This window comes from Bufo gargarizans, unplaced genomic scaffold (genome assembly GCF_014858855.1).
Source record: "Bufo gargarizans isolate SCDJY-AF-19 unplaced genomic scaffold, ASM1485885v1 fragScaff_scaffold_5_pilon, whole genome shotgun sequence".
Lineage (NCBI taxonomy): Eukaryota > Metazoa > Chordata > Amphibia > Anura > Bufonidae > Bufo > Bufo gargarizans.
In genome coordinates, this window is record NW_025334147.1 from 146,957 (window position 1) to 161,947 (window position 14,991).

Genomic DNA, 14,991 nt, shown 5'->3' on the forward strand with positions numbered 1-14,991 from the left:
TTTATAGCATCACCTGGTTATTGCTATGTCTGGTCCCACAGTTCAGCAGCTTTTTTTTTATATGAAGCATTTACATGAAATAAAGGTTAGGTTTCTGGATCTTTATGTTGGAATTGCTAGAACTGAACTCCTTGGATAATGTTGATAGTGATAATTCGGTGCCATCTCGTTGTCGTCTCTTGCTCTCGGCAGGATTAAGTAGCAATCACACTTTTGTCTTTCTGCTCCTCTCCCTCCTCTTTTGTGCTTTATGAGTCTGTTTCAGGCCACAACTCTTCTGTGGGGAAGGTCATCGACTTTAAATAGGGTCTTGTGCCGCTTCTCAGTGAAACCCACACCAGTCATTAAGGGATGTAACGTTCTATCCTAAAATAACCACCCTGGCTGCCACCAACGCCCTTGCCCTCCACCCTGTCCCAGCTGCTCTGCGCTCACAGTGGTAGCAGAGTCAGTCAGGATGAGGGTCACGGTCGCCTCTCTCGTTGCTGGTTTAATTGGTGGAACTGGCGTTCTCTTGTTCCTTTTTGCATTCGCTACGGATTACTGGCTCCTGGCGACGGAGAACTGTGTGGCGAGCAGCGGACCGTCATCTCTAGCTCAGGTAACTTTGTAGCAGCATTGAGTGATAAGGGTTAACTGGATACAATGTTTAATCATCACAATTCTTTATAGCCAGAGCTGTAAAAATGGAATGTGAAAAGCAAGAAAGACGAGAGTCTTCATGTGTTCAGGGAGCCAAAATGTAGGGAATGTTGGATGATGAGGGAAGTAGTGCACAGAAAGTAAGTCCTGGCAGTGGGAGAAGTATGCTGCTGTCCAGGGTCAGGGAGTAAACAGCTAAACAGGTGGAGAACACAATAAGGGTTGTTGTCCTTAACTCAAAACATGCAACATGTAATATACACATACATGTAATATACAATACATACAACATGTAATATACACATCCCCTAAACAACATACAAAAACAGCTGACTGCACACAGCAAACAATATGCACAGGGGGTCATTTACTAAGACCAGCTCTTACGTCAGTATTTGGGTGCGACAACAGGGTTCAGTCTTGATCCGTTTCAGTAGCAGCCAGCTGTGGTCGAGAACCACACGCCCAATGAGGCCACAGCCCCTGACTGATAGCCCCCTGACTGATAGCCCCCTGACTGATAGCCCCCTGACTGATAGCTCCTAACTGTTAACCCCTGATGGATACCTCCTGATTGATAGCTCCTGACTGATAGCCCCCCTGACTGATAGCCCCCCTGACTGATAGCCCCCCTGACTGATAGCCTCCTGACTGATAGCCTCCTGACTGATAGCCCCCTGACTAATAGTTCCTGACTGATAGCACCCCTGACTGATAGCCCCCCTGACTGATAGCCTCCTGACTGATAGCCCCCTGACTGATAGCCCCCTGACTAATAGTTCCTGACTGATAGCCCCCTGACTGATAGCCTCCTGACTGATAGCCCCCTGACTGATAGCCCTCCTGACTGATAGCCCCCTGACTGATAGCCTCCTGACTGATAGCCCCCCTGACTGATAGCCCCCCTGACTGACAGCCCCCTGACTGACAGCCCCCTGACTGACAGCCCCCTGACTGATTGCTCCTGACTGATAACCCCTGATGGATACCTCCTGACTGACAGCCCCCTGACTGACACCTCCTGACTGACACCTCCTGACTGACAGCCCCCTGACTGATACCTCCTGACTGATACCTCCTGACTGATACCTTCTGACTGATACCTTCTGACTGATACCTTCTGACTGATACCTCCTGACTGATACCTCCTGACTGCTCGTGACTGATACCTCCTGACTGTTTGCTCCTGACTGATAGCCCCTTAATGTTAACCGCTGATGGATACCTCCTGACTGATAGCCCCCTGACTGATAGTCCCCTGACTAATAGCTCCTGACTGTTTAACCCCTGATGGATACCTCCTGACTGACAGCCCCCTGACTGATAGCTCCTGACTGATACCTCCTGACTGTTAACCCCTGATGGATACCTCCTGATGGATACCTCCTGACTGATACCCCCTGACTGATAGCCCCCTGACTGATACCTCCTGACAGCCCCCTGACTGATAGCCCCCTGACTGATGGCCAATTGACTGATGGCCTCCTGATTGCTCGTGACTGATACTTCCTGTGTTAGCCGTGCATCGGGGTGGGCTCCCCAGGATACAGCGAAGTCACAGACAAGAAAAGCGACACTGACACCAGCTATATATGCAAGAACAGAAACTTTACTTTAACAATAGTGAAAACACAACAATATAAGTATACAGACTAAGTTATACCCCAGGCCCACAGTCACCGTCCCTGTCCGAGGGACAGGCCTAGCCCGATGGCGCACACAGCAGAGCCTGCAAGTCGTGCCATGCCGCTAAGAAGAGGACACACCTAGCTGGTGGAAGACGCAGCAGGGCATGCAAGTCAAATTCTGCGCCGCAGTCCAGTACAGTAAGGCCTAGCAAAACATATAACCCTAACTATCTAACTACTATAAGGCCTAGGCTAGTCTCTGTTACTTCAGGCGCCACACAGTAGAATACAATCAGTAACCAGGTGTACTGACCTGCGTCCGTTCTGGGGCCGAGGATGCCGCTTACCCGGGATGGCCACCAACCTCTCAGAAACAGTGTGGCCTTGCTTGATAATAAGACTTCTGCCCACACGCTGTACACTGTCTTCCTGGAGCAATCTCTCTTTCAAAGAGCCGGATCCAGTAAGGGGACAACAGCTAATCTCCTTCCTCTGCGTGTCCATTCACTCCCGGACATCTGCAAGCCAGGATGGAATCGGATTCAATCTCTCAAAGAACATTGCTTCCACCATGTCAGATCAGCACTTCCTGGTTTTCAGAAGCAGCTAGCATGAGTCATCATCTGCTTTGCATATGCAGATCCCAGAGTGTGCTGACTGTGCTGCAAAACAGTGGCCTCTAGTGCCCGGAAGGCCAAATGACAGCTCCAATACAATTTAAACATAAACATTTACAGGCAGAGATTATCCACAATCTTACACCTGACTGATAGCTCGTGCCTAATACCTCCTGACTGACAGCCCCAGACTGATAGCCCCTGACTGATACCTCCTGACTGACAGCCCCAGACTGATACCTCCTGACTGACAGCCCCAGACTGATACCTCCTGACTGATACCTCTTGACTGATACCTCCTGACTGATACCTCCTGACTGACACCTCCTGACTGATAGCTCCTGACTGACAGCTCCTGACTGACACCCCCTGACTGATAGCTCCTGACTGATACCTCCTTACTGACAGCCCCAGACTGATACCTCCTGACTGACACCCCCAGACTGATACCTCCTGACTGACACCCCCTGACTGATACCTCCTGACTGACAGCCCCAGACTGATAGCTCCTGACTGACACCCCCAGACTGATACCTCCTGACTGACAGCCCCAGACTGATACCTCCTGACTGATGCCTCCTGACTGACACCTCCTGACTGATAGCTCCTGACTGATACCTCCTGACTGACAGCCCCAGACTGATACCTCCTGTCTGACACCCCCTGACTGACACCCCCTGACTGACACCCCTGACTGATAGCCCCTGACTGATACCTCCTGACTGACAGCCCCAGACTGATACCTCCTGACTGACAGCTCCTGACTGACACCCCCTGACTGACACCTCCTGACTGACACCTCCTGACTGACAGCCCCAGACTGATACCTCCTGACTGACAGCCCCAGACTGATACCTCCTGACTGACAGCCCCAGACTGATACCTCCTGACTGATACCTCCTGACTGACAGCCCCAGACTGATAGCCCCTGACTGACAGCCCCAGACTGATAGCTCCTGACTGACAGCCCCAGACTGATACCTCCTGACTGATACCTCCTGATTGACAGCCCCAGACTCATATCTCCTGACTGATACCTCCTGACTGACTGCCCCAGACTGATACCTCCTGACTGATAGCCCTCAACTGATAGCTTCTGACTGATAGCCGCTGACCAGTACCTCCTAAATGGTAACCTTTGACTGATACCTCCTGACTGACAGCCCCAGACTGATAGCTCCTGACTGACAGCCCCAGACTGATACCTCCTGACTGATACCTCCAGACTGATACCTCCTGACTGACAGCCCCAGACTGATACCTCCTGACTGTTAGCTTGATCAGTTTTATCCCCATGCATTCTGAATGGAGAGCGATCCGTTCCGGATGCATCAGGACGTCTTCAGTTCAGTCTTTTTGCCTTTTCAGGATGGAGATAATACCGCAGCATGCTGCGGTTTTATCTCCGTCCAAAATTCCCGAACACTTGCCGGAATGGCGGATCAGGCATTTGCTCAGACCGCCAAAAATGTGATGACACTGGAGAGACGGATCCGGCATTTCAATGCATTTGTCATACGGATTAGGATCCTGATCCATCTGACAAATGCCATCAGTTTGCACACGTTGTGACGGATCCGGCAGGGAGTTACGGTGACAGAACTGTCTGCCGGAATCCTCTGCCGCAAGTGTGAAAGTAGCCTAAAATGAGCCCCAGACATATGATCTCCATCACCATCATATAATATGCATATGTATCTCTTTATACCGTGGTTCATGTGTCGCCCTGCAGTAACCTACAGTCTGCAGAGTCCTGAGTGCCATCTTATCTCTGATTACAGAACACCACAGAGGTCCCCCCCTCCCCCGCTGCCCTCCTGTATTTTCACCATGAGGGTTTTTTCTGGAGATGCTGGTTCAGTGGAGAAGACTTCCAGGAGACCATCTGGAACTTCTGGTATAGTAAGTAAAGCTCCGGCTTCATGTCTCTGGCGCCCATTGTATCAGATCCCAGGATTGCCACCCGGCCATGGCCCATCTGTTCTGCGTTTTCAGCCTCGTATTCTCGGAGCCGTAACCCTTTATCACCTTTTCTGTGGGATGAGCCACCCTTTTCCATGTTCACACATTGCCAGGTGTCTAGTGGGTTAATCGTTATATCCCTGGTGTCTAGTGGGTTAATCGTTATATCCCTGGTGTCTAGTGGGTTAATTGTTATATCCCTGGTGTCTAGTGGGTTAATCGTTATATCCCTGGTGTCTAGTGGGTTAATCGTTATATCCCTGGTGTCTAGTGGGTTAATCGTTATATCCCTGGTGTCTAGTGGGTTAATCGTTATATCCCTGGTGTCTAGTGGGTTAATCGTTATATCCCTGGTGTCTAGTGGGTTAATCGTTATATCCCTGGTGTCTAGTGGGTTAATCGTTATATCCCTGGTGTCTAGTGGGTTAATCGTTATATCCCTGGTGTCTAGTGGGTTAATCGTTATATCCCTGGTGTCTAGTGGGTTAATCGTTATATCCCTGGTGTCTAGTGGGTTAATCGTTATATCCCTGGTGTCTAGTGGGTTAATCGTTATATCCCTGGTGTCTAGTGGGTTAATCGTTATATCCCTGGTGTCTAGTGGGTTAATCGTTATATCCCTGGTGTCTAGTGGGTTAATCGTTATATCCCTGGTGTCTAGTGGGTTAATAGTTAAATCCCTGGTGTCTAGGGGGTTAATAGTTAAATCCCTGGTGTCTAGGGGGTTAATAGTTATATTAGAACTAGGCCCCCCTAACACTCGGCCCTCCAGGGCCTCCCCCGCCTGTATCATCTCACATAACAAAAACTTTTTAATCTTCTCTATTCAGCCAATCAAGCGCACCCCAAACACTGCATCCAGGGGTACCTGTTCCCCATGCCGATAGCTACTGGACCGGTCCCACATCCATCCTATGACCCGACAGCAGGTAAGTCGTCCTAATATTCATCTTTCCATTTGACAAGACAGAAAGCAACTGATAGCAATCTGTCTGGTGAAAGTTACAGGACAGCGCATATAGAACCACTCTCCATACACAGCGGAGTCGCCCTACTTACTGTATAGTATCCCACCTCCTCTACAGGACACCCACCCCCCCATGATATCTTGTACGATCACAGTTTATAGGAACGCTCCATGTCATCCGGGCAGAGTTCCTCCATAATAGTTTTCCTTCCTCCTACAATCTATTTCTCATTGTTATCAGCCATTTCAGGGGAGAGGATGACTGTAGGACAGGAGAATACAGTCTATTGCTCCCTGTTATCAGCCATTTCAGGGGAGAGGATGACTGTAGGACAGGAGAATACAGTCTATTGCTCCCTGTTATCAGCCATTTCAGGGGAGAGGATGACTGTAGGACAGGAGAATACAGTCTATTGCCCCTGTTATCAGTCATTTCAGGGGAGAGGATGACTGTAGGACAGGAGAATACAGTCTATTGCCCCCTGTTATCAGCCATTTCAGGAGAGAGGATGACTGTAGCACAGGAGAATACAGTCTATTGCCGCCTGTTATCAGCCATTTCAGGGGAGAGGATGACTGTAGGACAGGAGAATACAGTCTATTGCCCCCTGTTATCAGCCATTTCAGGGGAGAGGATGACTGTAGGACAGGAGAATACAGTCTATTGCTCCCTGTTATCAGCCATTACAGGGGGGAGGATGACTGTAGGACAGGAGAATACAGTCTATTGCCCCCTGTTATCAGCCATTTCAGAGGAGAGGATGACTGTAGAACAGGAGAATACAGTCTATTGCCCCCTGTTATCAGCCATTTCAGGGGAGAGGGTGACTGTAGGACAGGAGAATACAGTCTATTGCCCCCTGTTATCAGCCATTTCAGGGGAGAGGATGACTGTAGGACAGGAGAATACAGTCTATTGCCTCCTGTTATCAGCCATTTCAGGGGAGAGGATGACTGTAGGACAGGAGAATACAGTCTATTGCCCCCTGTTATCAGCCATTTCAGGGGAGAGGATGACTGTAGGACAGGAGAATACAGTCTATTGCCCCCTGTTATCAGCCATTACAGGGGAGAGGATGACTGTAGGACAGGAGAATACAGTCTATTGCCCCCTGTTATCAGCCATTTCAGGGGAGAGGATGACTGTAGGACAGGAGAATACAGTCTATTGCCTCCTGTTATCAGCCATTTCAGAGGAGAGGATGACTGTAGGACAGGAGAATACAGTCTATTGCCCCCTGTTATCAGCCATTTCAGGGGAGAGGATGACTGTAGGACAGGAGAATACAGTCTATTGCCTCCTGTTATCAGCCATTTCAGAGGAGAGGATGACTGTAGGACAGGAGAATACAGTCTATTGCCCCCTGTTATCAGCCATTTCAGAGGAGAGGATGACTGTAGGACAGGAGAATACAGACTATTGCCCCCTGTTATCAGCCATTTCAGGGGAGAGGATGACTGTAGGACAGGAGAATACAGTCTATTGCCCCCTGTTATCAGCCATTTCAGGGGAGAGGATGACTGTAGGACAGGAGAATACAGTCTATTGCCCCCTGTTATCAGTCATTTCAGAGGAGAGGATGACTGTAGGACAGGAGAATACAGTCTATTGCCCCCTGTTATCAGCCATTTCAGGGGAGAGGATGACTGTAGGACAGGAGAATACAGTCTATTGCCCCCTGTTATCGGCCATTTCAGGGAGAGGATGACTGTAGGACAGGAGAATACAGTCTATTGCCCCCTGTTATCAGTCATTTCAGGGGAGAGGATGACTGTAGGACAGGAGAATACAATCTATTGCCCCCTGTTATCAGCCATTTCAGGGGGGAGGATGACTGTAGGACAGGAGAATACAGTCTATTGCTCCCTGTTATCAGCCATTTCAGGGGAGAGGATGACTGTAGGACAGGAGAATACAGTCTATTGCTCCCTGTTATCAGCCATTTCAGGGGAGAGGATGACTGTAGGACAGGAGAATGCAGTATATTGTCTCCTGTTATCAGACATTTCAGGGGAGAGGATGACTGTAGGACAGGAGAATACAGTCTATTGCCCCCTGTTATCAGCCATTTCAGGGGAGAGAATGACTGTAGGACAGGAGAATACAGTCTATTGCCCCCTGTTATCAGCCATTTCAGGGGAGAGGATGACTGTAGGACAGGAGAATACAGTCTATTGCCCCCTGTTATCAGCCATTTCAGGGGAGAGGATGACTGTAGGACAGGAGAATACAGTCTATTGCCCCCTGTTATCAGCCATGTCAGGGGAGAGGATGACTGTAGGACATAAGAATACAATCTATTGCTCCCTGTTATCAGCCATTTCAGGGGGGAGGATGACTGTAGGACAGGAGAATACAGTCTATTGCTCCCTGTTATCAGCCATTTCAGGGGGAGGATGACTGTAGGACAGGAGAATACAGTCTATTGCCCCCTGTTATCAGCCATTTCAGGGGAGAAGATGACTGTAGGACAGGAGAATACAGTCTATTGCCCCCTGTTATCAGCCATTTCAGGGGAGAGGATGACTGTAGGACAGGAGAATACAGTCTATTGCCCCCTGTTATCAGCCATTTCAGGGGAGAGGATGACTGTAGGACAGGAGAATATAGTCTATTGCCCCCTGTTATCAGCCATTTCAGGGGAGGGGATGACTGTAGGACAGGAGAATACAATCTATTGCCCCCTGTTATCAGCCATTTCAGGGGAGAGGATGACTGTAGGACAGGAGAATACAGTCTATTGCCCCCTGTTATCAGCCATTTCAGGGGAGAGGATGACTGTAGGACAGGAGAATACAGTCTATTGCCCCCTGTTATCAGCCATTTCAGGGGAGAGGATGACTGTAGGACAGGAGAATACAGTATATTGCCCCTGTTATCAGCCATTTCAGAGGAGAGGATGACTGTAGGACAGGAGAATATAGTCTATTGCTCCCTGTTATCAGCCATTTCAGGGGAGAGGATGACTGTAGGACAGGAGGATACAGTCTATTGCCCCCTGGTATCAGCCATTTCAGGGGAGAGGATGACTGTAGGACAGGAGAATACAGTCTATTGCCCCCTGTTATCAGCCATTTCAGGGGGGAGGATGACTGTAGGACAGGAGGATACAGTCTATTGCCCCCTGGTATCAGCCATTTCAGGGGAGAGGATGACTGTAGGACAGGAGAATACAGTTTATTGCCCCTGTTATCAGCCATTTCAGGGGAGAGGATGACTGTAGGACAGGAGAATACAGTCTATTGCCCCCTGTTATCAGACATTTCAGAGGAGAGGATGACTGTAGGACAGGAGAATACAGTCTATTGCCCCCTGGTATCAGCCATTTCAGGGGAGAGGATGACTGGAGGACAGGAGAATACAGTCTATTGCTCCCTGTTATCAGCCATTTCAGGGGGGAGGATGACTGTAGGACAGGAGAATACAGTCTATTGCTCCCAGTTATCGGCCATTTCAGGCTGGGGCTGACTGAGTCTAAGGGGCCCTTTGACTTTAGCGTTCGTCCCTGGTGTGGAGTATAAGGCTTAGTGGTCATTAAATGTCATGTCTTTGTTTTGCAGTGTACAGAGGCTTCTGGACGGCGTTAATCATTGTCGGCATCGCTTCCAGTGTGGTGGGGGGTCTTCTGCTGGTCTGTGCAGTGCCCTTTGCGGAGGCCGGGCTCTATAGAATCGGAGGAGGATTCCTCATCACTGCTGGTAAGACACCAGGTCAGGTATTTACAGACTCTGACACCAAGTCTCATGTGCGAAGGGAAAACTGATCAATTTCCTCCTGAAGAAATCCTGTAATCAGTGAACCCGTGATCTGTCCTCGCCCGTGGGGCCACGTGTGGCAGATATCACAGTAGATATAAGGGAAATACTGCAGAGGAATCCCGGCCACGCTGCGACTGAGTCTCTTATGTCACACTGCAGACTATCGTGTAATCTTATGTCTTCTGCTTGCTGTCAGTGAATTAGAACACTCTGGATTCCATTCAGAGGCAGTGAACCTGTAGATATCTAGTCCTGCTCCCAGCTGAGGGTTTGTTACAGTGGTATGGAGTGTAGATAATAGGGGTAAATTACAAAAACTAGCATTTTACACAGAGAAAGAGCCTAATTTATGACCGTGCTCCAACAGTCTGTGCCCCAGGTGTAAAAACGACTCCAGCCGCTGACGGGAGTATTTTTCGCCAACTTTTACACCACTACCAAGTGTCAAACGTGGCAAAAAAAGTCATAAAAAGGCCCTTGCGACTTTTCTTTTAAGCCAAAAACTACGGTGAAGTTGTTTGTAAATGACCCCCAATGTTCTGTGAGCTAAACCACTGATCTCTCTGCCAGCTTGTTACAATGTATCAGTCTGGAGTCTAGGCTGATACATTGGGGGTCATCTACAAAGTCAGTCTTTGTTTCCTTGCGCTGCTGAAGGATTTGGCTCTGGCAGTCCGTGCGCCTGGGGTAAGATGTCCTCCAGCTCCTGACTGATATTCCCTGATTGGAGTAGGCTTCACTCCTCTTTTACGCCTGTTTTATGTCAATTCTCCAGAGCAGAAATCCCTGCCACGGCTCCCGCTATGCCCTCGCTGCTCCTAAGTGGCAAAGAGGGTGTAAAAAGGCCATTGCTACAAAAATATTGTTGTATGGGCATTTAAAAAGTCGCAAAAAGGGGCCTTATGACATTTTTAGGCCAAAAACTGGCAGAAAAATGTTTGTAAATGACACTTATTGTATCTGCTTCTCAGCTGAGATGAGGACTAACTACGTATAGTTTACTGCCTCTGGATGTAGACAAGAATGTTCTTATTCACTTACAGCTAGCAGAGATCTTGATGAAAAACCTTACCAAACACAGCGATACACCCCGATATATAGCACCCCCAGATTACAGGCGAGCAGAATAAATCCTCCGGAGCACAGACATGTCGCTGTCCCTGTAATGAACAGAGAGGCTTCCAGGACTCCTCGTCCGAAACTTCTCCGGGTATTGGAAAGCCATCTACTGTGCGGCGTCTGAATGTAATGCCACCTCAACACAGGAGGGGCTGATTGTACTTGGCAGCGTCCTGCTGGATGGGGGCCAGGCGACATGACCCTCCTGATTCTCCGCTCTGCAGACAAAGCGCTTAGAGGACGAGCGTCTGCAAGTGACTGCGCCAGAAAGGAGATGAGGGGGGCACAAACTTCATGTAGCTGCTCAACTACAATGTGAATCACAAAGGACCCAGGTTTGATACCAGCAACCACATTACTGGTGTGTGCGGCAGAGGCAGGGCGGCGTAATCCCTGTACTGCTGAATGCATCTGTACTGAAACGGGGGTAGATGCATCCAATTCTGTGGGTACATCTGCTTTTACATTATGTCCAGAGCTGTACTCACAATTCTGCTGCTCCATCCTGTAATATACTCTACTAACCTCCAGAGCTGAACTCACAAACACATATGTAACTATGTAGGTAGTAAGAATGGAGATCTGGATGGAACTATGTATGTGCAGTGGCGGGTTTTATGTGGCCCACAACTCTACGTTGGGTCCTCTGGACAATGTTCAGGGGCTAGTAACCCAGGGTCTATGGCTCAACATCCCCATCTCAGCATCTTCTTTTGGTCACTAGTGTAGACTGGCAGAATCTCATCTACTAAGCACTGGTCCCTATCTGCAGACTGGCAGAGTCTCTTCTACTAAGCACTGGTCCCTATCTGCAGACTGGCAGAGTCTCTTCTACTAAGCACTGGTCCCTATCTGTAGACTGGCAGAATCTCATCTACTAAGCACTGGTCCCTATCTGCAGACTGGCAGAGTCTCTTCTACTAAGCACTGGTCCCTATCTGCAGACTGGCAGAGTCTCTTCTACTAAGCACTGGTCCCTATCTGTAGACTGGCAGAATCTCATCTACTAAGCACTGGTCCCTATCTACAGACTGGCAGAGTCTCTCCTACTAAGCACTGGTCCCTATCTGCAGACTGGCAGAGTCTCTCCTACTAAGCACTGGTCCTTATCTGCAGACTGGCATAGTATCTCCTACTAAGCACTGGTCCCTATCTGCAGACTGGCAGAGTCTCTTCTACTAAGCACTGGTCCCTATCTACAGACTGGCAGAGTCTCTCCTGCTAAGCACTGGTCCCTATCTGCAGACTGGCAGAGTCTATCCTACTAAGCACTGGTCCCTATCTGCAGACTGGCAGAGTCTTTTCTACTAAGCACTGGTCCCTATCAGCAGACTGGCAGAGTCTCTTCTACTAAGCACTGGTCCCTATCTGCAGACTGGCAGAGTCTCTCCTACTAAGCACTGGCCCTATCTACAGACTGGCAGAGTCTCTCCTACTAAGCACTGGTCCCTATCTGCAGACTGGCACAGTCTCTCCTACTAAGCACTGGTCCCTATCTACAGACTGGCAGAGTCTCTACTACTAAGCACTGGTCCCTATCTGCAGACTGGCAGAGTCTCTCCTACTAAGCACTGGTCCCTATCTGCAGACTGGCAGAATCTCATCTACTAAGCACTGGTCCCTATCTGCAGACTGGCAGAGTCTCTCCTACTAAGCACTGTCCCTATCTCCAGACTGGCAGAGTCTCTTCTACTAAGCACTGGTCCCTATCTGCATACTGGCAGAGTCTCTCCTACTAAGCACTGGTCCCTATCTGCAGACTGGCAGAGTCTCTCCTACTAAGCACTGGTCCCTAGCTGCAGACTGGCAGAGTCTTTTCTATTAAGCACTGGTCACTATCTGCAGACTGGCACAGTCTCTCTTACTAAGCACTGGTGCCTATCTGCAGACTGGCAGAATCTCATCTACTAAGCACTGGTCCCTATCTGCAGACTGGCAGAGTCTCTCCTACTAAGCACTGTCCCTATCTCCAGACTGGCAGAGTCTCTTCTACTAAGCACTGGTCCCTATCTGCAGACTGGCAGAGTCTCTCCTACTAAGCACTGGTCCCTATCTACAGACTGGCAGAGTCTCTCCTACTAAGCACTGGTCCCTATCTGCAGACTGGCACAGTCTCTCCTACTAAGCACTGGTCCCTATCTGCAGACTGGCAGAGTCTCTCCTACTAAGCACTGGTCCCTATCTGCAGACTGGCACAGTCTCTCCTACTAAGCACTGGTCCCTATCTACAGACTGGCAGAGTCTCTCCTACTAAGCACTGGACCCTATCTGCAGACTGGCAGAGTCTCTCCTACTAAGCACTGGTCCCTATCTGCAGACTGGCACAGTCTCTCCTACTAAGCACTGGTCCCTATCTGCAGACTGGCAGAGTCTCTCCTACTAAGCACTGGTCCCTATCTGCAGACTGGCAGAGTCTTTTCTATTAAGCACTGGTCACTATCTGCAGACTGGCAGAGTCTATCCTACTCAGCACTGGTCCCTATCTGTAGACTGGCAGAGTCTTTTCTACTAAGCACTGGTCCCTATCTGCAGACTGGCAGAGTCTCTCCTACTAAGCACTGGTCCCTATCTGCAGACTGGCAGAGTCTCTCCTACTCAGCACTGGTCCCTATCTGCAGACTGGCAGAGTCGCTTCTACTAAGCACTGGTCCCTATGTACAGAATGGTAGAGTCTCTCCTACTAAGCACTGGTCCCTATCTGCAGACTGGCAGAGTCTCTCGTACTCAGCACTGGTCCCTATCTGCAGACTGGCAGAGTCGCTTCTACTAAGCACTGGTCCCTATGTACAGAATGGTAGAGTCTCTCCTACTAAGCACTGGTCCCTATCTGCAGACTGGTAGAGTCTCTCCTACTAAGCACTGGTCCCTATCTGCAGACTGGCAGAGTCTATCCTACTAAGCAGTGGTTCCTATCTGCAGATTGGCAGAGTGTCTACTACTAAGCACTGGTCCCTATCTGCAGACTGGCAGAGTCTCTCCTACTAAGCACTGGTCCCTATCTGCAGACTGGCAGAGTCTCTCCTACTAAGCACTGGTCCCTATCTGCAGATTGGCAGAGTCTCTCCTACTAAGCACTGGTCCCTATCTGCAGACTGGCAGAGTCTCTCCTACTAAGCACTGTCCCTATCTGCAGACTGGCAGAGTCTCTCCTACTAAGCACTGGTCCCTATCTGCAGACTGGCAGAGTCTCTCCTACTAAGCACTGGTCCCTATCTGCAGACTGGCAGAGTCTCTCCTACTAAGCACTGGTCCCTATCTGCAGACTGGCAGAGTCTCTTCTACTAAGCACTGGTCCCTATCTCCAGACTGGCAGAGTCTCTCCTACTAAGCACTGGTCCCTATCTGCAGACTGGGAGAGTCTCTTCTACTAAGCACTGGTCCCTATCTGCAGACTGGCAGAGTCTCTTCTACTAAGCACTGGTCCCTATCTGCAGACTGGCAGAGTCTCTCCTACTAAGCACTGGTCCCTATTTGCAGACTGGCAGAGTCTCTCCTACTAAGCACTGGTCCCTATTTGCAGACTGGCAGAGTCTATCCTACTAAGCACTGGTCCCTATTTGCAGACTGGCAGAGTCTATCCTACTAAGCACTGGTCCCTATCTGCAGACTGGCAGAGTCTCTCCTACTAAGCACTGGTCACTATCTGCAGACTGGCAGAGTCTATCCTACTAAGCACTGGTCCATATCTGCAGACTGGCAGAGTCTTTTCTACTAAGCACTGGTCCCTATCTGCAGACTGGCAGAGTCTCTCCTACTAAGCACTGGTCCCTATCTGTACACTGGCAGAGTCTCTTCTACTAAGCACTGGTCCCTATCTGCAGACTGGCAGAGTATCTTCTACTAAGCACTGTCCCTATCTCCAGACTGGCAGAGTCTCTCCTACTAAGCACTGGTCCCTATCTGCAGACTGGCAGAGTCTCTTCTACTAAGCACTGGTCCCTATCTGCAGACTGGTAGAGTCTATCCTACTAAGCACTGGTCCCTATCTGCAGACTGGCAGAGTCTTTTCTACTAAGCACTGTCCCTATCTCCAGAATGGCAGAGTCTCTACTACTAAGCACTGGTCCTTATCTGCAGACTGGCATAGTATCTCCTACTAAGCACTGGTCCCTATCTACTGACTGGCAGAGTCTCTCCTACTAAGCACTGGTCCCTATCTGCAGACTGGCAGAGTCTCTCCTACTAAGCACTGGTCCCTATCTGCAGACTGGGAGAGTCTCTCCTACTAAGCACTGGTCCCTATATGCAGACTGGGAGAGTCTCTTCTACTAAGCAGTGGTCCCTATCTTCAGACTGG

The 14,991-nt window shown here is 49.5% G+C and overlaps 1 protein-coding gene across 1 annotated transcript in view; it reads left to right on the forward strand.

Annotated features, from left to right (window-relative positions):
• Nucleotides 1-392: 392 nt before the first annotated feature.
• Nucleotides 393-14,991, forward strand: part of LOC122922676 (transmembrane protein 182-like) — a 40,296-nt gene continuing 25,697 nt past the window's right edge. The window contains exons 1-4 of the mRNA XM_044273373.1: nucleotides 393-601; nucleotides 4,669-4,789; nucleotides 5,680-5,778; nucleotides 9,378-9,515. Coding sequence (XP_044129308.1) covers nucleotides 458-601; nucleotides 4,669-4,789; nucleotides 5,680-5,778; nucleotides 9,378-9,515 — 502 coding nt within the window. The 5' untranslated portion in view covers nucleotides 393-457. The remainder of the gene's footprint in view (nucleotides 602-4,668; nucleotides 4,790-5,679; nucleotides 5,779-9,377; nucleotides 9,516-14,991) is intronic.